General features: G+C 40.8%; 3 protein-coding genes across 3 annotated transcripts in view; all 3 read left to right on the top strand.

Moving 5' to 3' along the window:
• Positions 1-15,777, top strand: part of elna (elastin a) — a 28,135-nt gene extending 12,358 nt beyond the window's left edge. The window contains exons 6-32 of the mRNA XM_079573951.1: positions 6,798-6,893; positions 7,002-7,073; positions 9,546-9,620; positions 9,852-9,899; positions 10,069-10,131; positions 10,212-10,244; positions 10,322-10,387; positions 10,616-10,657; positions 10,736-10,822; positions 10,962-11,081; positions 11,249-11,293; positions 11,363-11,500; positions 11,562-11,732; positions 12,042-12,137; positions 12,177-12,263; positions 12,657-12,794; positions 13,055-13,180; positions 13,242-13,370; positions 13,441-13,515; positions 13,601-13,627; positions 14,390-14,453; positions 14,551-14,621; positions 14,744-14,785; positions 14,865-14,900; positions 14,995-15,105; positions 15,358-15,393; positions 15,698-15,777. Coding sequence (XP_079430077.1) covers positions 6,798-6,893; positions 7,002-7,073; positions 9,546-9,620; positions 9,852-9,899; positions 10,069-10,131; positions 10,212-10,244; positions 10,322-10,387; positions 10,616-10,657; positions 10,736-10,822; positions 10,962-11,081; positions 11,249-11,293; positions 11,363-11,500; positions 11,562-11,732; positions 12,042-12,137; positions 12,177-12,263; positions 12,657-12,794; positions 13,055-13,180; positions 13,242-13,370; positions 13,441-13,515; positions 13,601-13,627; positions 14,390-14,453; positions 14,551-14,621; positions 14,744-14,785; positions 14,865-14,900; positions 14,995-15,105; positions 15,358-15,393; positions 15,698-15,771 — 2,168 coding nt within the window. The 3' untranslated portion in view covers positions 15,772-15,777. The remainder of the gene's footprint in view (positions 1-6,797; positions 6,894-7,001; positions 7,074-9,545; positions 9,621-9,851; positions 9,900-10,068; positions 10,132-10,211; positions 10,245-10,321; positions 10,388-10,615; positions 10,658-10,735; positions 10,823-10,961; positions 11,082-11,248; positions 11,294-11,362; positions 11,501-11,561; positions 11,733-12,041; positions 12,138-12,176; positions 12,264-12,656; positions 12,795-13,054; positions 13,181-13,241; positions 13,371-13,440; positions 13,516-13,600; positions 13,628-14,389; positions 14,454-14,550; positions 14,622-14,743; positions 14,786-14,864; positions 14,901-14,994; positions 15,106-15,357; positions 15,394-15,697) is intronic.
• A 142-nt stretch (positions 15,778-15,919) lies between these two features.
• LOC306960417 (uncharacterized protein) lies at positions 15,920-21,784 on the top strand (the record flags this gene model as incomplete). The annotated part of the gene is made up of 16 exons (XM_079552849.1): positions 15,920-15,929; positions 16,174-16,200; positions 16,283-16,297; positions 16,375-16,404; positions 16,547-16,576; positions 16,697-16,720; positions 16,820-16,864; positions 17,262-17,321; positions 17,401-17,457; positions 17,523-17,573; positions 18,883-18,927; positions 19,068-19,106; positions 19,232-19,285; positions 20,077-20,118; positions 20,356-20,427; positions 20,529-21,784. The coding sequence occupies 16 exons, from the start codon at positions 15,920-15,922 to the stop codon at positions 20,573-20,575; spliced, it is 648 nt and encodes a 215-aa protein (XP_079408975.1). The 3' UTR covers positions 20,576-21,784.
• A 359-nt stretch (positions 21,785-22,143) lies between these two features.
• Positions 22,144-23,131, top strand: part of limk1a (LIM domain kinase 1a) — a 30,485-nt gene continuing 29,497 nt past the window's right edge. Inside the window, exon 1 of the mRNA XM_079574231.1 lies at positions 22,144-22,415. Coding sequence (XP_079430357.1) covers positions 22,358-22,415 — 58 coding nt within the window. The 5' untranslated portion in view covers positions 22,144-22,357. The remainder of the gene's footprint in view (positions 22,416-23,131) is intronic.

The raw sequence follows: 23,131 nt of genomic DNA, 5'->3' as shown, positions 1-23,131 counted from the left end.
AGTGACATCAGTTGCATTTGATACAAAGAATATGAATTAACATATTTTGTCCAACATGGGATTTCTAAGGGGGTTTCTGCCTCCAGTCCACCGTTCGAACCACAATCCTTCTTAGTCCTTTTGTTGTTTGTTATCCCATTGATGTATAAATTGTTAAAACATGGTTTGCAAGTTGCACCAGATACAGTTTTACTCAACAGGATTGCGTACTGGCAAGAGGCGTATAAACTTCGACATTTATAGATGTTAAGTGGCCAAGACAGGACTTGGCAACAGTGGCAGTTCATACAACCATGTACGCGTAATGGTGAGTTTTATAGACGTTGTTAATTTGACACAATTTGCATGGATTGCTTGTGACTCAAACGTGGAGTGTGTTTTCTCGTGCCCATTGAAGCTGGCAGGTCCGGTGTCTTTAACAGTGTGTGAAAGTCATTATCACATGATGAAATAGAGCAGATTTTATGTCTATAAACGCATCTAGAACGACAATATGGTTTCTATTGCTTACACAGTGGAGTGTGGCAAAGATTGTGTACAGGGTTAGTGTTTCTGTTTGGTTTGAAAGATATCTCTACAAACAGACTATACCAATTGTAATAGTTACCGAGAGTGGGGGAGAAGTGGATTCACATTATCTTTTCTACCTCTATTCGGAGATATGACTCCAGTCACTAAGGCGTCGACTGAAAGATCATCATCCTTAACTAACATTTTGACCCGGTAATGGTAAATAACATCAGATTTTAGCATTTCCTCTCAGAAAATCAAGCTTTGATCTGAAAGCAGAACTAAGTAACTCGTGCGTTTTTTTACTCATTAATTGTCCATGAGAGTAAATACTACGTTGACAGAAAAGACAAAGGGAGAGAGGGATATTGTACATCCAATTACACAATGGAGATACATTTTTCCACTCAAACTTGGCTGTAAACACTGCTAAAGCTTCTTCTTTGTGATTCTATTAATGTGTATTGCACCTCGGAACCGGAGGCTGGGAAGTTGCAAGGGTGTTTTTCTGGCCAAAGACACCGGGGGGGATGAAAGACCCCTGAAATCATTCCGTTAACACTTGTATTACCCCCAGATGGACTACGAAAAGGTTTTATTAAAGGGACTAGATGGAAGTTCACATTTTTATACTCGCTACTGCCACCTCAGGTCTTACTGCAGTTTCTATATTTAAGCTCATGCATCCACCAAATGAGAACGACTATTTAAGAGCATTTCTAGTGATTACAATAGCAAAAGAGATTTGGTTGGTTAGCATAGATCACAAATATATGATTTCAAACATTTCCAGCCGTATGTGTAACTATTGGTCAGTGTCCATAGTGTATAATATGGCTGAAAAGAGCTGAGCTATTGAGGATGTTTAGTGGCTTTGAATGTCTATTTGTGTCATGCAGTCTCTCTTTTCATTTCACAATTATTCCTGCTTTGCCTCACCGTCCAGGAATGTGCTTGATTCTCCAACATGGGAAAAGAAAATACTGTGATAATTATATAAGAATGTGGCGTCATGACAGTAAAGGACGGCGACTTACATAGGCCCACATGTCTCTGTCCCGTAAGAAGGCCAATTCACTCACCTGTTTTGAAAATACCGATATGATAGCGTGCACAATAATCTGAACAAAGTTTCTGTGGTGCATGAAGCAACTTCCTCTTAAATGTGCGTGCTGAGAGACAATGTTATCAAAGACACCCCATTACTTAAATGCAGAGAAGACATTAAAACATTTCTTAAAATATTCATAGACATTCCAGAGGGTGAAGCCTGCTTTTGCTGCGTCTGTTCCAGTGGATCTCTGCCATGGAATTCTTTGCTCTCTTAAATTATGTCTTTTGCCAAAAGCCAAACTGGCAGAAGGCATTTTCTATCTTATCGAGCCTCCTCTACTTGTTTGGTCATGTGCCACTTCTTTTCTCCTGGAGTCGCAAAGGAGAAATATATGAACAAACATATGACTCTTGTGTTCAGCTGGTTCAGAAAACGGGGGATCTTTCATAATCCCAGTAGAGTGCAATCTGGATATTTCCACAGTGAGATTCAAAGCTTATGTTTGTTTTCACACGCAGCCCATCCATGAACTGCATGTGAGGACAGAACATGAACACAATATGAACTAATGACGACGGCTGTGTTGGGAAACTTTACTTCGAGAGAGACACATGACTGAAGGAGATGTACGGGTTTCCAAAATCAATTAATGTTGCCCTGGGGTTGAACGCAGCTCTTTGAAGAACGTTTGTTGGCCTTCAGGCTTGTGCTGAATTGGACCAACGTATTTTTGTTACATGAAACACTATAACCTTAATCTCAACCCCCACTTCATCAGAGCGCATTTTCTCCAGTTCAGCTTTACCCAAATCTAAAAGATTCTCGACTGGAGCCTATAGGCCAGTGATTAACTAGAAAGCTAAAGCCTACAAAACTGATCTAAACAGATCTTTTTCTCCATCGCTGCCCCGACACTCTGGAACTCACTGCCCCAACCGCTCCGTGCCTCTTTAAAAAGGCTATTTTTTATGTGCTGTCTGATTTTATTACTGTTTTTCTGTGAAACGTCTTTGAGTGTCTTTTTTAATCGCATTTTTGTCCATTTTTCATCGCATTTTTTTCACATTTTTGCCACTTTTTTAATGTATTTTTGTCACATTTTTGTCACTTTCTTGATATATTTTTGTCGCTTTTTCATCAGATTTTTGTCAGTTTTTCATCACATCTTTGTCAGTTTTTCATCACATTTTTGTCACTTTTTCATCACATTTTCGTTGCGTTTTTGTTGCATTTTTGTTGTGTTTACATCATTTAAGTCTCATTTTTGTCTTCATGTAGATTTTTGAAAAACAAGAACTTTTAAATTTTGGGGCAAGGCCAAACTGGAGACAATGTGCTCTGTTCAGGCTGGGGTTAAAAGGTTAAACACAAAAAAAAACCTGTGGTCAAATGTTGAGTTATGACACTGTCAAAACTGACTTTATCCTACAACAGCCTTTGCACCTGGTGTCATTATTGATTACATTACATGTATGTTATTTACAACCTCCAATTCTGTGTAGTAGCCTTCCTTACGTAAAACTTCATGCTTCTGTTACACATAGTTTCAGATTCACATTGGGGGAAAACTATGATACGCTGAAGTGCTGGATTCAAGCCTTACAGTTTTCTTAGCCCATGCTGTTCTCCCTTGTGTAGTATTAGATTTCAACATCGTCCATCTCGTATTCAGACTGTGGACATTTCGCTTCGGTTGTTTTGACCAAGCTCCAAAAGCGGTTATTGCTTCAATTGCTCTCTTAGGCTTCCTATTAAGCCCTGGTCACTGAGAAAATTATCCATTATCCTCCGCATCGTGGTGTAGAAATACTTCAGCTTGTCCGCAATCAACTGTACATCGGGAACGGCACCAAAGCAAAGAGATGACAATGTCCGCTTTTCTTTGTGTGGCTTGCAGCAATAAACTGTATCGGTGCAGGTTTCCAATATTATGAGCTAAGACAGAACAGTTTGTGTACATTCACCAAGGCCTACAATAGCATTTTTGTTTCTGTTGACTTGAAGTGCTAAATATGAATAAACAGAGCTCTGTTGTACCAAATACCCCCCTTAGTTTTGTTTAAACGTACAATCAGCCGAGACATGCGAGCCAATGTCTACATTTTCTTTGAAAGTTCTAATTCTTTGTATTTCTGGTGATGTTATTCATAAAGAAGGTAAAGAAAAAACCTGAATGTCTGTTTCTTCCTCATCCAACCACAATATCTGGCCAACCTCTGCTTGTCTGCATCTTGTCTTTTGTTCTCAAACCAATGTGGCAGGTGCCTGTGAACCCTGAGAACCTGACTCGCAGACACTGTATGTAGCTGGGGCCGTGCACGTGTGATCGCAGGCGGGAGGGATGATGGATGACCTCTTTGTGTCTATTTCAATGACAGAGATATTTACACTCTTGGGCCGCCATCTTCCAGCAGTCACTTTGACACAAGGTTGCTATCAAATATCTTCTGGTCCATTGGGAGAACCATATGTTTGTGGGATATGCAAGGGAAAGGCTTTAAAAGATAACCTTTTGTTTTAGATATTTCTCAGTTATAGTTGAATTCTTTTCCCCACCTGAATGTGAAGTTATTCCCGTGGATTTGGCATGGATTTCTCACCAGATTCCAATGCAATTGTGTCTGTGTGGGCTTGGGACAGACTCAAAAATTACACCAACGTGTGACCTCATTTGCCGCCCGAGACTAGACAGATGTTCATTACTTAATGTGCAACGTGCATTGTGTAATGATTATGTTTTGCAAGAAAAATGCTAATTCGATTTTAGAGTAAAGATACTTTTACAAAAGGTTCCACCTGCTGCTGTGTCCATACAAGACACTTGACCCATATATTGTCTGTGGATGAATGTAGTGAGTGGTGAGTGGGTTAGTGCTAGATAGTCTGCTCAGGAGGAACAGTCTGCTGCGATTTTGGATAGATAAGTAAGTGCTTTATTTGTCATTGTACAAGTGTACAACAAAATAGTGTTCAGGTGTTGGTCCTGAGCTGCTGCGATTGAGCCACGCTGCCATTGTGGGTCAACCTGACCAGCATGTTTTTGGTTTAGAGGAAATCAAATCACCTGGTGGAAACCTGGCTGGCTGCCTTCAGTCTCTTCTGATCCCCTGAAACAGTGCACCGCCTCCTGAGTTTGTCCCTGTTTCAGAGTGTGGTGTCCTGCACTGGTCAGCTCTGCCTCCTTATTCCTCTTCATCCTGCGCAGCTCCCTCCACTCACTTCGCTCCACAACAGCTCCACTTCACATCTTCTGGGAAGCCCTTAGCAGTTAATCTGTTTTATTCCCCAGTGAACGTCCATTAGCCAGAACAATAGAAGGCATGTGTGGCTCAGCTGTGAGTCTTGCCCGAATACCTCCTCAATTGTCCCTTTTGTGTTTCCTGCTCCTCTTGTGATGCCTCCACTGTGCTGCAGGTGTAGAGGGCTCTTGGTGCCTCTTCGGTGTCTCAGAAGAAGAATGTGTGGGTCTTAAATGGGTTTAGCTGATAAGCTGCTGTTTACTTGTAAAAAGCTGCTTTCTTCTGGACCGTTATGGACTCTCTGCAGTGAAAAAATCCACAGATCCCCTCAAAAAACATGGCAAAGACGTACAAAAGTATCCAGTAAAACAATGTGGAATACAGAAACCGCAAATGCAGTTCGTAGAAAAAGCTAAAAAGTGCAGCTGTACCAAGAGAGAGGGTGGTTGCTGCCTGTTTACACGTTGCCATGGCAAATAATAGAGCTATGAGTTGGTTTGTCTAAATATATAAATAACCCTAATCCTAACCCTATCCTTGTTCCTAACCCTAATTTGTGTCATGAAAATCAAGCAGAAAGTCCCTCCCGAGCAGACTATTGTACCATTATCCGTGCTCTTTGGTGCAGATTGGCAGCCTCACTTTCGTCCATCTGCTCCAGAGCAGCTGTAACTACAATAATAGCCTGCTGCCATAGTGTGAGGAGTGAATAAATTATGACTACAGTGTCGCACTTAGAGATGCTTGTCAAGCTTGTAAAGTGCTCTACAAATCACATTCACCCCCCCTTTTTTCACCAATATACACAAATGCTGCATGCTATGGATCTGTTAGCCACAAAAGAGATGACAGAGACTGATTTCTGTTCTCAGCGGCAGACAGTGGGAGGAATGATTGGCCTCTCAACTGTGTGATTTATAAATGAATTGATCACTCGTGTCACTGTAAGCCCAGAGGAGACAAGTTATCTCTCACTTCGTCTTTAGCTAAGAGTCTTGGCGAACAGTTTGGAGGGCCTTATCAAACGCTGCCCATTTGTTTTGTGAAGCCCACGCCTCTCCCATCGCATTCCTGCTCTTACCTGCCTGTCCGCTGGCCTCACTCCAGAGAACTACACCCTCCAATCCGCTCTGACCCTCATCGCTTCTCTCATGAGCTGGTGGTTTCACACATTTCTCTGGTGAAATAAGCGGCTGGCTGGAGCTTGTGTACGTTATGTCCCTCTCTGGCAATCATTCAGGAATCCAGGCTCACCCCATTTTTATTTGAAGTCAGAGACGTGTGTTGATAATGCTTTAAAATAATGGTACACAAGATTTATTCCCGATGACCTTTGGAGAGCATGTCAGAGAGGTTTAAGTGATTCTCCACGTGTAGAAAGACCACTTAGGGAGGACGAACATTTTAATAGTAAAAGCTCTTTTATCGTCTTATGCAGAAAGTTAGATTCTTAGAAAGTATCCATTGTTTTAGCGTAGCGTAGGGACAACATAGCAATACTAAGATGTTAATAAGAAGTATTTTCTGGTGTTGTTTTTATACACATATTGCTCACATTTTTGTTTCCAGCATTTAAAAATGAACTGGGGCTTGCACCTTCAACTCGGCATCACAAGTTGGACAGATCTTGTTGTTTTGACTCTGATGTTTTCCAGCTAGTTTGGACCGACCTTTTTCTCACTGTGTTCACAATGAGCTTGTGTGTGCTTCCAATTTCAGCTAATCAGCTACAGATGATATTATGTGATATTTACTTTATGTATGTTATTTTTCTAAAGGCAGAAGTATAGTATGGCGTGTCCGCTGATCCAGGATAATGCCTCGATGAGTGATTGAAATGCGTTTGTATTTTGTGAAGGCCATTTAGCATGGACTGGATGAACGGTGACTTATTACGACCCTGCTCTGCTCTGACTGCTTTTGGCCCACTGACCATTTGCTCTACATTGTTTTTCTTTCTCTTCACTCATTTTGTCATTTTCCTTCTCATCAAGGATATGGCAACCTTGGAGTTGGAGGACTTGGCGGAGGGGGTCTTGGAGCTGGAGGACTTGGAGGAGGGGGTCTTGGAGCTGGAGGACTTGGGGGAGGTGTGTTCCCATTACTAAGATTACATATGGACGCTGATGTCACATGCACTTTTGATTCACTTTGAACTTGTACAACTGCACTCTGAGATGTTCCCTTTTTGTATACAGGTGGTTATGGTGGATATGGAGGAGGGGCTGGAGGGTTGTACCCAGGAGCGGGACAGAAACCTGCAAAACGAGGTATTTACTGTATAAGGTGGTTTACTCCTTGTAAATGTGACATTTCTGACGATAGTCCATTTTCCTCCTGCGCGAATCAGGAAGTCAGAGGCTAAAGGTTGATTTGTGGGATGGTCTGTGAGCAAGAAACTCGTTTAGGCAACAGCTGAGATTTTATACTGTTTATATATAACTACACGACTCCCACAGTTTGAATAATTCAATGAGTGCAGCTTAAATTAGTTGTAAAAGTTGACATCCAAATAACAAAAAAAAAAGTCAAAGTAGTACAGAATATTTTTAATTTCTTTCTTTTTTTTTATGAGCTCATGTTGATCAAACAAACTAGACTAAGTTTTAACTATTTTTTATGTGGTGTAAATTATAATTCTGCAATAAGCAACTGTTTCACATTTTGATCACATTTTTAGTTGTGAGAAAATTCGTAAACAAAACAATGGTAAATATTTCCAAAGAATATGCCATAAAATTGGTGAAGCACTAAAGCTACGAAGTTCTTTTCATGGAAACTTGTCATAGATTTATCAATGTAGGTTTTTACTCAAGTAAGAGCATTAATAATATTAATCACGTAAAGGTTAAACATTCTGTAGGATAAAAACTGTTCTTACTTCAAAGAGTATGTATGTACAGTGCTTAAGCAAATCTAACCGAGTATGACCTGTATCTGCCTGCCTCTCAGACAGGAAAACGAACTCATAAATAGTTTTCCTATGCTCGCAGGTGCAGGGGGGCCTCTTTTACTCCTCGCAGGTACAATCATCTAGCTCCTCACTTACGCATATCATTCTCTCTTATGTAACACAACAATAAGAAGTCCCTTAGTACCTAAGCTTGACCCCTTGTCATCGTAGAAAAATAAATAATAACTAACAATGAACAAACTTAATGATTCTATGTCTGTTTAATGAGACTCAATAACAGGATGTTGTTTTGGCAGTACAAATAAGATATGTTACTGCCAAACATTTCCTCACTACATGTCACATACTTACTGTCAGTCTTTGCAAAGAACTATGGACTGTTTAGGATTAGATTTGTTCAAATAATGGGGAAAAAATATACACAAGTGAATTTTATTGTGCTGCCAAGTTGCTGTGAAAGTGAAACTGACAGCTCATTTCCTGGATGAGGGTATGGCGAGGGGAAATGAGGCATTTGATGAGGCGAGGCAGATGCCATGCGTTCTGGTTAGCTGTCCTGATTGCACAATGTATTAACCTTGTTACTTTTGATCACGGACTGAGGACAGACTTACAGAGCGGATCAGCTACCTCAGGAGTTCCAAAACCCTGTCTGATGAGGTCAAGGTGGGCACATGTAGCGAGCAGTAACACGGGGCCCTCTACTGGCCACTTGAGTCATTGAAATATTTGTATAGGAGTGTAAAAGTCTTCACACGTCAACAAGATATATATTATTATTTGTTAAAAAACATAAAACTCACACACAAACACACACATAGAATTTGAATAAGAGAAGCTTCTAATGAGGAAGCTCCCATTATGCTTCATTATAATGTGACAATCATCACCTGACATTGACCATTCATTTCCACTAGACGACAGCAAAGTGATTGAAAAGGTTCATTCAAACAAATACCTTCACTCCATCATCGACCATAAACTCACATTCCAACTCAACGCTGAACACATATTTTCAAAATGTCAACAACGCCTCTTTTTTCTCCGTAAGCTTCGCAAACTACAGGTCTAACCATCTATTCTCACCGCTTTCGATTAATGTTTTATTGAATCCATCCTCACATTCAACATCACTGCTTGGTTTGGTTCACTCACTCTCACTCAGCGCAACTCGCTCTATAAAATAAGCAAAATCAACAACAAAATCATAGGTGAGAATCAGCAGCCACTCAGTACCATTTCTGACTCCAGATCTCCACAGACCCCTCACACACTCTCACTATGACCAGGCCTATTGTTTTTAATGTATTTGTTGTAGCACATGATTGTGGTGTTTTACTGTATGTCTGTGCATGTGCTGTTTTTCCTATGCAAGTGAAGTTTCACGGGTAAATAAAGTGAATTTGATTTGATCTGAAAATATTCACGTTGCTTTAGGTCGCTTTTTCAAAACTATGATCTAGATATGATTAGATATTGTTTTTGCAAGATATTACATTTTCCAGAAACTGCACAAAAACATAATTGTACACAAATTGGTCAAACTCCTATAAAAAGCCCAATATCCCCTGGAAATGGGCTAAATGTTCAACTTGATGTTCATGAACAATATCAAATTACGTCCTGTGGGCCCTGTCCTCCATCTAACATTATGACATCAAATTGAATGAACTGAACGCAACCTATTCATATTCTTTTTGGAGCGGGAACAGGCCTTGGACCTCGAGGCGCTGGATGTTTAGGCATGCTGCATTACTAAAACCTTATACTGTCTTGGTGCCAGTTTTTACATTCTCAATTCAAGAATACATTCGTCTTTTCGTTTCAGCACCTCTAATCCCTCAGACAGGGCTTCCTGGCGGGACGGCTGGTGGAGCGGGGAGCAAGGCTGCCAAAGTGCCAGGTCTAATGAAATCAAAACTAAATAACATTCACTTGTCAGACAAAACGCAGCTCTGCGTGCAGCCCAGTCACAACAAATTAATGTTATGTTCCATGAGTGCATTGGGGAAAACAGAGTAAAACAAAACAAGCAGCAGGTTCCGCTGACTGCATCTTGTCTGAGTATGGAACCAGGAAAATATGTCATTTATTCAAACATGCAAAGGTTAATGGCTGTGTCTGAATGTGGCAGGTGTGGCCGTGCCTGGACTCTACCAAGGGGGGTTAGTTCCTGGACAAGGTGCGTGATTATGGGCTTGTTATTGGAAATTGCAACTGAGTGTTTAAAGGGCCTTGTTTTTTATCTGATATCAACGATTGTTCTTGCAACTCTTTGGAAACTATTACAAATATAAACTAAATGGATGTGACATTGTGACATTATCTGTTCAAATTGTCTTTTCCTGCAGGCTACGCGGGGCGTGGAGTTCTTCCTGGAGTTCCCACTGGGACTGGCTTGAATCCAAAATCAGGTGAGAATCAAGCAGTTTCGAGTAACTTTTAAAACAGATATTTGTAGATCATTTGAATAGCTTGTTTTTCTGTCACACAGTTGCAGGAGGAGGACAGGGTGGGGTTGGACCAGGTTGGACTCGCTGCATACTGCTTACCATAGGCCTATTTTAATCTTTGGAAAGTACTAGTCTCTGTGTCCATTACCAGGTGGCCGTGGATATGGTCAGAGTGGCTTGTTCCATGGATATCCTCTTAAATCCCCTAAAGCACCAGGTCGGTCATTATATGTACATATGAATACAATTAATATACTGCTTTAAGAATGTAACATGAATGTACACATGATAATTATTATTATTATTATTATTGATCAAAACACACATGCTATTAATAAAAGAAAATATATATGCTTTTGATGTTAATTTGTGATCATCAGTATTAATGACTTGATTCTTTGGCAGCTGGATAAGCTGAATGACAAAAATATTATGCTTGTTTTAGGGGCTTATGGAGCAAAACCTGGAGGAGGCAAACAGCCTTTTGGTACAAAACAAAAATAACACAAGTAAATCCAGTATTTATTACAACGTAATACATATAAATTATATTCATTTTCTTCAGCTTATGGGGGTTTTGGAAATACTGGTGCTGGGCTTCCTGGAGGAAAAAGTGGCTCTGGATCAATACCGGGATATCCTGTTGGAACAGGTAACTGACAGAACATAGACAGAAATTACATGTATATAGGATTCTGCATGGATGGGGACACAGGGCGGACAACTCCACAGGATAAAGGGATTAAATTAACCAAATAATCATTCAATAATTTGTTTATCTGCGATATAAGGTGTTGGCGTCGGTGGCGTCGGTGGCGTCGGCGGCGTCGGTGGCGTCGGTGGCGTCGGCGGTGTTGGTGGCGTCGGCGGTGTTGGTGGTGTTGGTGGCACAGGGGGATTTTTACCTGGAGGTCAGTGTTGCCGTTGACAACAAATCATATAAATTTATGTTTTTATTGTTATCTAAATTTAAAGACAATACACATATTTAATTAATTTTGTAACTTCCAACTATAGTAAAAATCATTTCTGATTGTTATTGTTTTTAAATGCGTCTGTATGTCGATATGTCTGATAGGGGGTGTCCCAGGTGGTGTTTCATCGGCTAAAGCTGCTAAATACGGTATGCTTTATGACAACTTTGCTTTGCCAAAATATCAAAAGCATCTTACTAGATGAACATTTTGTACAGGGATAGGAGGACAGCTTGGGACCGGCGGATATGGAGGCTATGGAGGGGCTGGAGCCGTCCCAGGAGGTGTCCCTGGTGGTGTCCCAGGAGGTGTCCCTGGTGGAGGATACTCTGCAGCTGCCAAAGCTGCAAAATATGGTTAGTTCTGTGTGTGTTTGTGTCTGAGCTTTTGTATGTTTCTCAACAATGTCTTAAATAGGAGCCGGAGGTCAATTGGCAACAGGTGGTTTAGGAGGAGGAGGATTTGGTGGGAGAGGGGGCGTCCCGGGAGGTGTCCCAGGAGGTGTTCCTGGAGGTGTTCCTGGAGGTGTCCCTGGAGGAGGATTGGGCGGTGGACAATACTCTGCAGCTGCCAAAGCTGCTAAATATGGTTAGTTCTATTTGTGTGTGTCTGTCTCTGCACTTTTGTATGTTTCTAAACAATGTCTTAAATAGGAGCTGGGGGTCAATTGGGAGGTGGAGGATTTGGTGGGAGAGGGGGCGTCCCTGGAGGTGTCCCTGGAGGTGTCCCTGGAGGTGTCCCAGGAGGCGTCCCAGGAGGAGGTGTCCCTGGAGGAGGATATGGTGGTGGACAATACTCTGCAGCTGCCAAAGCTGCTAAATATGGTACTATTATTATTATTTTACAATATGAGATTTATGATTTTTGAGAAGCGTAAAATACAATCTTCTGCTACAGGTGTAGGGGGACAGCTGGGAACAGCTGGATTCGGAGGTGGAGGTTATGGAGGGACTGGAGGTTATGGAGGGACTGGAGGTTATGGAGGGAATGGAGGTTATGGAGGTTATGGAGGGACTGGTGGTGTTCCTGGAGGTGTCCCTGGAGGTGTCCCTGGAGGTGTCCCTGGTGGAGGTCTCGGTGGTGGACAATACTCTGCAGCTGCCAAAGCTGCTAAATATGGTAGAGTAATACTATATACTAGAATACTGTATATAGTGTCTTCAGAGAGTTTCTATTATTCACTTTTATTCTTATAAAAAACAGCCCACATGATTATTTGGAGGGTATATCTTTCTGTAATGTGTGCAGATCTAAACAAGTGTCCAAAAACATCATAACTTGGATTGGGTGCAATGGAATGGGTTTGCACGGGGCTTGATATAAATTTGTATGTTCATTGCCCACTGTGGCTTATATTTTTCAAATGTTAGCAATAGTTTTAGCCACAGTTTTATTGGTTATAGTGTTTTCAAGGTGTTTTAATTGTCTTTTTGTAGTATATCTAATTGTATATGATTTCGGTGTCATAATAAGTTTTAAAACTTTATGAGCTTTTTTGAATATCTTCAATAGGTGTTGGAGGACAGGTTGGAACCGGTGGCATAGGAGCAGGAGGAGGCTTTGGGGCGACAGGGGGTGTCCCTGGAGGAGTCCCGGGGGGGGGACTGGGCGGTGGACAATACAATGCTGCTGCTAAAGCTGCTAAATATGGTACAGGCGCATTTCAATGTGTACAGTTGTTATGTTTGTTTTGACATAATATCTGCTACAGCTGCTGGTGGACATTTAGGAGGAGGTTTTGTCCCTGGAGGTGTCCCTGGTGGTGTCCCTGGTGGTGTCCCAGGTGGAGGACTGGGTGGAGTACTGGGCGGTGGACAATACAATGCTGCTGCTAAAGCCGCTAAATATGGTACAGGCGCATTTCAATGTGTACAGTTATTATGTTTGTTTTGACGTAATATCTGCTACAGCTGCTGGTGGACAGTTAGGAGGAGGTTATGTCCCTGGAGGTGTCCCTGGTGGTGTCCCTGGTGGAGGACTGGGTGGAGGACTGGGCGGTGGACAATACAATGCTGCTGCTAAAGCTGCTAAATATGGTAAAGGAGCATTCCAGTTTGTACAGTTATTATGTTTGTTTTGACGTAATATCTGCCGTAGGGGCTGCGGGACAGTTAGGAGGAGGTTATGTCCCTGGAGTTGTCCCAGGAGTTGTCCCAGGTGGAGGTGTCCCAGGTGGAGGTCTGGGTGGCGGACAGTACTCTGCTGCTGCCAAAGCTGCTAAATATGGTCTCTTGAAAATGTTATGTTTATTTTTAAAGATAATGCAAAACAGCTCCTGATGAAAATTTCTAATCAGGTGTCCCAGGGGGAACTGGGGTTGTTCCAGGGGGACCTATTCCAGCAAGAAGCCCATATTTTCCTGGCTACGGATGTGAGTCTGAGGCACTTTTTTGTCTATTAGAACTGTAATTCAATGCATTTGGGTTCACATGTATAATTATTTTGGTTTGCTTTAGCATCTGGAGCCAAACCACCAAAGTACGGTAAGCATTTTTATATTTTTTATAACAACAATAAAAGTGTAATGGCTTCAATCTGTGTAAACCAGGGGTGCCCAAAGTGTGGCCCATGGGCCAAATGCGGCCCTCAGACTTATTTTCAGTGGTCCTCAAGCTTCTTGTTGAGTTAGCAGATATCACCAGACATAATACTTTTTATTGCAAGTGTAATAATTAAACCCTCAAGGACCAACATTTTGGGCGGCACAGTTGCACAGCGGACAGCGCCTCCGCTTCACAGCTAGAAGGTCCCGGGTTCGATTCATACCAGGACGGGGCCTTTCTGTGTGGAGTTTGCCTGTTCTCCCTGTGTCTGCGTAGGCTTCCTGCGGGTACTCCGGTTTCCCCTACCATTATAAACATGTGCAATAGTGAATCCTCCAGCCAGGTGATTCTGACCATCAGCCTGGTTCCACATCACGGAGATGGGTCCCCAGGCGTGGCACTGCCTCAGTGGCATCGAAGGGTGGGTTAAATGCAGAGGACAATTTCCCTATGAGGACAATAAAGTATACAAACAAACAACATTTGATTGTGAGACAGAGCTGGCATTGTGTTTCCAGCCCTAAATAAAGGTGTGGGAAATGTTTGAATACGCTGAACCCTGATCTGTGGCCCCCCATGCTGTATACACTTCACTATGTGGCTCTTGATGGAAAATTTGGACACCCCTGATGTAAACCATACATTATTATAGGAACTTAACTGATTATTATTTTTGATAACCAGTTGTTTTTTTCTTAACAGGTGTAGGTGCAGGCGGAGTCCCTGTAGGAACTGGACAAGTGTTGCCTGGCACTGGCTACGGGAGTAAGTCAACATGAAAGCAATCTACTAAATCAGTTACTTATTATATCAAAACCTGAATTTGTAATCAAACCAAATGTGTTTTCTTTCAAAGATATTGGCACTGGAGTGGGGGCAGGAGGCAGACCATTTGGAGGGCAATATTCTGCTGCTGCCAAGGCTGCTAAATATGGTATAAAATTATTTATATAACCTTGTTATGTTAAGTTCAGTTAAGTTAAGTTATACTGTATTAATCTCTGTAGAGAAACTAGCTGAAATATGCTGAAACTGATGTGTGTGTTTGTGCTGTAGGAGGAGGAGCTGGAGGAGTTGTACCTGGTTTCGTTCCCGGAGGTGCATTTAACCAGTATCTACACTCACTGCGCTGCATTATAACTATGTTTTTAACATATGCCATCTTGTTTTTCCGTAGGTCAGTATCCTGGAGGTGTCAAACCACCAAAACATGGTAAGTGCTCCCTTAACATTTGTGATTTGTGAGAAGAATGCCCTTTTGTGTCAAGACCCTCAAGCAATCATGATTTTTTTTGCACATGGTTTAGGAAGTGTCACAGGAGAAGGACTGCCTGCTCCAGGAGCTACACCCGGTACAGGAGTCGGGGGTCTGCCGCACGGCTTTGTAGTTCCTGGGGGCACAAGTGGTGGACCAACAGGTAACGATTTGAGCAACACTGAATCTGTAATTAACCATCAGTTTTTTCCCATCTGCCATACTGACACTAAACAAATGCCTATAGTAACTGTACCTAAATCTGTTGTTTGTAATGTTGCATTGACTATCTGTATGTGACTGACACAGGAGACGTGAGCATAATATGCTGTACCGAAAACAAATTCCACCAACTCTGTTATGTGGCCATTAATAAATTATTCTGATTCTGATTAAGGTATTTTATTTTCTGCAGGAACCGATGTGGGTGTCACTGGAACACCAAGCCCAGGTACTGGCAAAAATCATGGATAAATGAATGTAGCGTAAATTACATTAAGTTTTTCTGTAGTAAATATGAGTATGAAGACAGAATCACTCAATGAAGCGGCTGTGTTAGACTCCAAAATGAGTTGGCTGATGAATGCGAGTTGTAATTATTAATGGGACTGAGAGAACCTGATACTGTGGTGATGTTACCTGTAGCTAATAGCTATTGGCCTGCTTTAGCTTAAAGGTAAGCCATGGCTAAGGGCTACACTAATGCTTCGCTTTTCTGCTTCTGCTGATACATTGTCACTGGGTGTTTTTGGCAGACTCTGCTCCTGATGCCGTTAACGGCACAGATCCCGGTGTCCCACAGCGTGGCAGTAAGCTACTTTGTGCATGAACTGAGTGTGACTTCGCCTGAATATTCTGTTTTTTGGCTTTATAGGATCTTTTACTGGACATAATGTAAAGACTGTGATGCTAATTCACTGTTATCCACTATCAAAATTATTATTATCTATATTTGTCTTTATCTTACATGGTCATACATGATACTGTGTCTATTGTCTTGATTGTGTTCACATATGTGTTTTACTAACATATCACTTTATAATGCATGAACTATACAGACATTTAGTAGCCATTTATTGTGTAGATTCAAACTAATTGAATACTTCTCTTTTTTTCAATCCCACAATATTGTATTGGGTGACAAAAGCGGGAGGTAGGTTAACACCATCAAATTGTGCAGTCATGTTGCATTGAGGCTCCACTAAATTATGATTGTTTGTTATTTTAACAGTTGCTGGTGGGATTGTTCAACCAAGTGGTGAGTACTTTACACAGAACTAATCATGTTGACGTTTTCTGGATGCAGTCGTTCTGATCACTGTGTTGTCATAATTTTACAGCTGGGACAAGTGTTGGTAAGTGTGACCCTAAAACACATTATACCCCCAAGAAAAATTAGCAACATACCTCCCCATCACTCTATTTATCACAGGTGGAGCAGGAGTCCAAGCGCCCTCTGCTGGTAATTTACTTATTTTTATTCCTATTTTTTTGTTCCTTTTTACAACTCTTTTATTTTATTTTTGGGGGGTAATTTTACTTCCAGCTGTTGTATTTTTTATTTATCTTTTGCATTAAACACTTATCTCTGATTGTTTTATTAGGAGGAGGAACAGTGGGCCAAGGGCAGCCTGGTATGTACAAACCTTTTATTGTTCTGTCATTTAAACAGAAATATAACAACGATCATTAAACCGATTTGCTACATAAACCTTTGGAGCATTAAAAGTCTCTAACAGAACCCTTTCTTTTAGTTGCACCTGTTCAACAACCTGGAGGTAGGCCAACAATTTTTTTATTTAAACAAATGTCCGATATATTTCTTACCACATGATGGCGACAAACACTGCTTTTGTAATAAAGTGCATGTTTTTCAGCTGGTGTTGGTACTGGAGTCAAAGCACCAAAAGTAGTTGTTCCAGGCAAGTGTGAAATTCCGTAGTATTGGTTGTGACTGTTCTAATACCTGGAATTTTGTGAGATTTGAAAAAAAAAAAACATAATGGGGAAAATTGCCTGTGTATATCTCATTAACAACAGCATGTAATGGAAACGAAGAAAGAAAACTGCTCTTGATTGAAGGGTCAGACCTCCTATTTATCCAGGACGTAGTCAACTTAACTAGTTTTACGTTTTTGTGGTGTTAAATATTGATTCTAGGTCACAAGGCAACAAAGAGGAACTAAGACAACCATCAACTAAGCAATCATTTTATATAAATATAATGTGCACACAAAGATTTAGAGAAGGTGGTTTATGTACACGTATTTCAAAAATAAATACATTTCTTAAATATTATGACAATGTTATCTCTACCAGGCGGTGGAACTGGCATCTTCCCTGGCGGAGGTTTCTATCCTTACAATGGACCCTATTCTGGCAAGTGTTCTTGTGTTTTAAACTATATTTCTGTCATAGTTGGCCGTTTCCATCACCTGCTTTTCTTTGTGTCGTTCAGGTCCATATGGCACTGGGACTGGAGTGGTGCCTGGAGCCAAACCTTTAAAACCTCCAGGTGAGTGCTTAGGCTTACTTATGTTGGGTTTATTTGTGTATTTATTTATTTATGTATTTATTTAGTGGTTGGTGGAGCTGGGGCTGGAATACCACTGACAGCAGGAGGTTATCAAGGTCAGTCACTTTTTTGGGATACACTTTTTTTTTTTTTCATTGTTTTTATTATGCAATTAAAAAAATAGCACAATGGCAGGGCAAACAGACAACTGGTCTTCCATCTAAGTAATAGCCAAGAGTAAACAATGTCCCCTGTACGATAGGGGGAGGGGGAAGAAAACCAAAATGTACATTCCCCTTCAATTTACATACAACGCTTTTTCTTTATTACATATAAGACAAACAATTTAGACAAATAACACAAAGGACTAAACACACAAACAAGACACTTGGGATACACTTGACACTTTTACTGTTCTCAGCTTACATTTCAACTTGATTTTTATATATTTGACCTCGTCAGCTTCAGTTGCGTCCCAGCATGGGGTTCTGATCTGGAGTTGCTGCAGTTGGCCAGGTCTGGGTTCAGGAACTCTATGTGCCCAAAGAATGAGATCAGCTAAACATCCAGAATGACCAGGTTATTTCATCAATAGATTTGTTCTTCCCTGATGACACGGGTGTATTTCAAGATGACAATGTCAGGTTCATCGGGCTCACAAGAGTGGTTCAGGGAGCATGTTAACCACAGTCTAGATCTTAACCCCAGTGAGAATCTGTGGGATGTGCTGGAGGAGGCTTAGCGCAGTGGTCTCAGTCTCTCATCGTCATTAGAAGATCTTGGAAAGATTAATGCTTTTTACATTGCAAAAGCTTATTGAAACAATTCCACAGCAAATGAGAGCTGTAATCGAGGCTAAAGGCGGTCAAACAAAGTGTTAGCGCGTGTGACTGTTTATGTAGCACCTTTTTTTTTTGTCAAGCTGTGTATCTCTCTTTGTACCACTTTGAAACTATATCTTCAGTCAGTTTGTTTTGGACCCGGAGCTCTCTTATCTGAACTTGCAGGAAAGTACATTTTAATGCAATGGTTCTGTACTACACTGAACATGACACTTTGCTAACTGCATCTCCTACAAATGCATTAAAATATTAGCTAACCATTTATTTCAGACAACTATAAAGTAAATTGAGTGTTTTCTGCGCCTGCCCCACAAACAATCCCTGGCACCCACAAGGTTGGCTTCCACAGCAATACCAAAAAAAATGCTGTATTTATAAACAGTGTTCTGCTTCATGCTCAGAGTGACAGTTATTCCGGAGATGGCTTTGCCCTCAACTTCCTGTCGAGGAAACTGACCCATGTGCTGATAAGACTCCCTGTGGACAGTGCATATTTTACACAGTTTTGCATGTCTGTCTCTGTCCGTTTTGAAGTTTATGTTGCAGTATTTTGTATGATATTTTATTTTCATTTATTTTTCAGGAGGACTAGCGGGAGCTGGTGCTGGAGCTAAACCACCCAAACCAGGTACAATTAAATGTGACTTGAAAACTTTAAAACCTTTTTCAAACATTGCACTTTGACTCTTAAAACCTATACTTCATTACTAAATTGAATGACAATGTAGCCTTTAATAACTATGTAACTAACTAAAAATACGTAATCAGGTTATGGCAATCTTGGAGGAGCCGGAGCGTATCCTGGAGGTACATTTCTCTGCATTCAATATTCATATGATCTTGTATTTATGTAACAATAACCAATTTGCCAAGTTAGTGCCATTGTCTACACATTACATCTAATATATATATATATTTTTTTTTTTTCACAGCTGTAGCTCCAGGTGTTCCAGGATATGGAGCAGGTTATCCACAGTATTATCCAGGTACAAACATCAGCCTCATGTCAGTTCAAAATACAAAAACATTAATAAGTCCAATGGTTTATGTCCACCGGACTCTTTACCATTTCTTCATGTTATTGTGAACAAAATTTACTTCTAGAGCGTTAGGTGATTTTTTTTTTAAGCGTTTGTACTTTTTTTTTTTTTTTAAATGTACCTTACGATTTACATGATAGCATAATAGGTACAGTAACAAAGAAAATTATATTTCAAGTAAAACATGAACTTTAACATTTTATCCTTGCCCAGGACGGGGATTAGTGCCATGCGCACACCAAGGTAACCACCCAGCAGAAGTAAATTAAAGAGCTAAACTTCTCTATCGCGCTGGCATTGCAGCTGAAAGACATAAGGAGAAGGAGAGGAAACATTTTCAACCATGTAGACAAATATATACACAAACAACCATGAAATAATAAAACTCCTGTAAATTAGTCCACCTTTTATTCCACAGTCTCCTTCTCTTCATGTGAGACAGTTACACAGTAGCTTCAGCTACATCTCATTTCAAATGTAAAATCAGAATGACTCATACTCTTCACATTGGGTTACTTTAAAAACTGCTTTTTGAAAAAGCTACAAATAAGATTGAATATGAATGCACATTCATTTTCAGTTGTAACAATGGGGTCTGCATTGAGTGTGAGAATTCCTGTTGCTTCAGCAGCTTTGAAAGCTAACACAACCTTTTGGCATAAAGTATAGTTTGTAGCTGTATAACATATGATATGTTATACATTTCAAACTGCATTCTTCTGTTTTTGTGTGTGTAGGTCAAGGTGGATATGTTCCTGCTCCTCTGACTCCGCAACAAGGTATCAAACACCACTCAAGCACTCAAATATTTGCTTTGGCTAGATGGCAGATGGCTTGTCTTCTCCATTTTAATCTGTTTTCCTCAATGTTGAAGGATTGAGGAAAACATTGATTGCATTGAGGATTAGTTCAAGGAAAGCACATCTGTTTTCTTATACAGCAGCTCTGCGACATGCCTGAACAATACTCAACATTTTTTATAAAATAAATCTTTACATTTGTGTGATTTTTTCCAGCTAAAGCTGCCAAGTATGGTCCACTTCAGGGTTTCCTTGGTGCTGGAGGTGGTGGAGGAGGAGTCTATAGAGGTGAAAACATAATAATCATTTATGTAAAAGAGTGTTATATAAACTCTGCAAGCACATGTGTAAATATAAACAATATGTGAATGTTGTAACTTGTGTTGCAGGTTCTGCTGCGGGCTGCCAGGGAAAATACTGTGGGAGGAGGAAGTAGAGGATCTCTAAGAGATTTAGAGTGACCTCAAAAACAAACACAAAAAACATGGTGCTACTGCATGAACGAGAATGTACATTTCATATAAGACAAACAACCATATTAGAATTGTAAAGATGTTTTTACTTGTCTATGAAGTTAGTCCTTGTTCAGACCCACCGACCTAGAATTTTTGTTTTGTTTTGCAGACTTGACGTCTTGCTTTTGTGCCCTTAATGGGACACATGCTACTTGTGCTTTGACGACCTAGTCTTTGTGTAGGTCATCTTTTGTTGCGACGCCTTGCTTCTCTTTACAGTATGTGAGTGTATGTTGACAGTATCGTGTATGTAGCTATGGAGTATGTGGTGCTAAAATCCCAGTGCTGCAGGTGTCACAGAGTGTGCTTTTGAGCCAACATGTCACACGGTTTGTCATGCACATAGTCAAAACCTGATGAAGTCTGGCCACTCAGTGCGTTGTCTGTGGATCGGTCTCTTCTGCAGCTATTTTTAGTCCTGCTGGGTCTAAATCAGTGGGAAACGGGGTTTGGGCCAACCCATCTGCTCTCTCACGACACCCGTTTGGTTGCTATGCATTTCGGTTTCCTGAGCAAAAAATGACAACATCAACAACATGCACTTGCTGTCATTGATTCAATGCTGAAAACAAACTCAGTTTAGTTAATAAAATTGGACTCTTTGTTAAATTGTGATTTTTATCTTCAGAGCCTCACAGTTCAGCTTCAGCATATGTATTTTTCACGACGCTAATTTCAAATATTTACCCTTGAGTTACTTACCATAATATGGTTACTATTCCATCATGCATTGACTCATAGCTTTATTGTTATCAGGAATTGTGAATAAAGATATTTTTCTGTACTGTTCAAAGTATCTTACATAAATGATGATTCTTTATAGCCATATTTAAAAGGCACATGCTCATATTGTTTTATTTTACTTGACGTGTTATTGAGAAAAGCTTTACTGACCAAAGGTTCATGCTGTTGCCAAGTGACAATGTTTCTAAAAGTGTGTACTGTATTTTGTACTAATTTGATGTTTACTGGTTTCAGTTCATTACTGTGCCATGTAAGAACTGACTGTAAGTCAGCTTGTCTTGTGTGCCGTGGAATACTTTTCATCTTTGTTTAAAGCTGTTTTATAAAGGGGAACAGTGTGGTTTTGCACTTTTTATATCCACGACACACCGGATACACAAACTGTATCTGCTCCAAGGAATAATATAATAAAACAACTTCAATTAATGTCTGTGAATTCTCATTTCTTGTAAAGTGAATTTGTGCTGCAGCAGCAGAAGGTGCAGCTTAAATGCATAATTCAATTGAAATGCCTTAAATCAATCACCCAGGTCACTACTATCCTCTCTTGGAGCCTATAAAGAAAATAATAGGTTTTCTAGTAAATAATAACAAAATCATCTTGTTATTAAAGACACTTTAACACAATGAATATGACACATTACGTGTTGAGTTGACTGACATGACCATTTAATTTGGAAGTGGTGCAGGGTCTGTCACTGCCCCGCCTTTCAGTAGGACTTGCTCCGGTTGGCCCGCCGCAGTTTCCTTTGGCCGAGCGGGCAGCTTCATTGGCCAGCGGCGCTCTTGAATCCAGCACCGCAGAAACGTGCCTCTGGAGCAGGATCTGAGCGGAGTGCCGCCTACACCGAGGCACAGACGGCACCACCGGGGCTGCGCTGGGAGCAACACGGGACAGCGATCATCTGCGGACCAGAGGCGGCCCAGTGGCTCTCCCGGAGCTCCGTGACAGACGGTGGATGAGGTTGATGCTGCTGTGCTGCACCTGGAAGGACGAACGTATGGGAGAGGAGGAAGGTACGGAGCAGGGTGTTTACCGCGGCAGGGCGGGATGCGGAGGAGCATCTTTGCCTCCCAAATGAGTAGGATGCACGAGCGATCAGTGCATTTGTCATTTTAACTAATGGCTTATCTCTTATACCGTGCATGAATGCAAAAGAAACAAAATTGCAGAGAGCGTTTGAAGACGTGTTCGCGTGTTTTCTCCAAAACGATGCTCCCATCTTCGCAGTCTTCTCCCTGTTACCAGGCAGTGTCGTTTGCACTTGTGTCAACGAAGAAAAGTATTTGAAAACGAGCATTTACATTTGGGTGGATATATTATCAAAATATAACCGCTAATTTATTTATTGTCTTCAACTTTTGCTCGAAAAAAAACTGCAGTTTGCCTTTTTTCACACGACTCGAGACTTAATGTAAACAGAAATATTAAGTTATTTTTTATATGGTACCAGCAATCACTTAGGAGGGACATACCTTGACTTTTCTGTTGATTTTGTAAGAATAGTCACAATATTTGTAATCATAATAATCTAAAAATTGCTATGTTTAATTTCGGTATCACAAAATGTCATATGTGTAAACCGTCCTGTGGTTGGTTGTGTTCCTATGATGAAGCCCTTTGAGGTGCATGAGTAAATAATGCAGGTGATCATGAGGTCAGCCCTACCCTACATTAGTGTTGGCCCTGTGTTGTATGTTTAAGGATGACACGAGTGAACATTTTCTGGATG

This window comes from Gobius niger (genome assembly GCF_951799975.1).
Source record: "Gobius niger genome assembly, chromosome: 1".
In the NCBI taxonomy this organism is placed as follows: Eukaryota; Metazoa; Chordata; class Actinopteri; order Gobiiformes; family Gobiidae; genus Gobius; species Gobius niger.
Note: the sequence above shows the minus strand (reverse complement) of the source record. Positions and strands in the feature narration are given on the sequence as shown.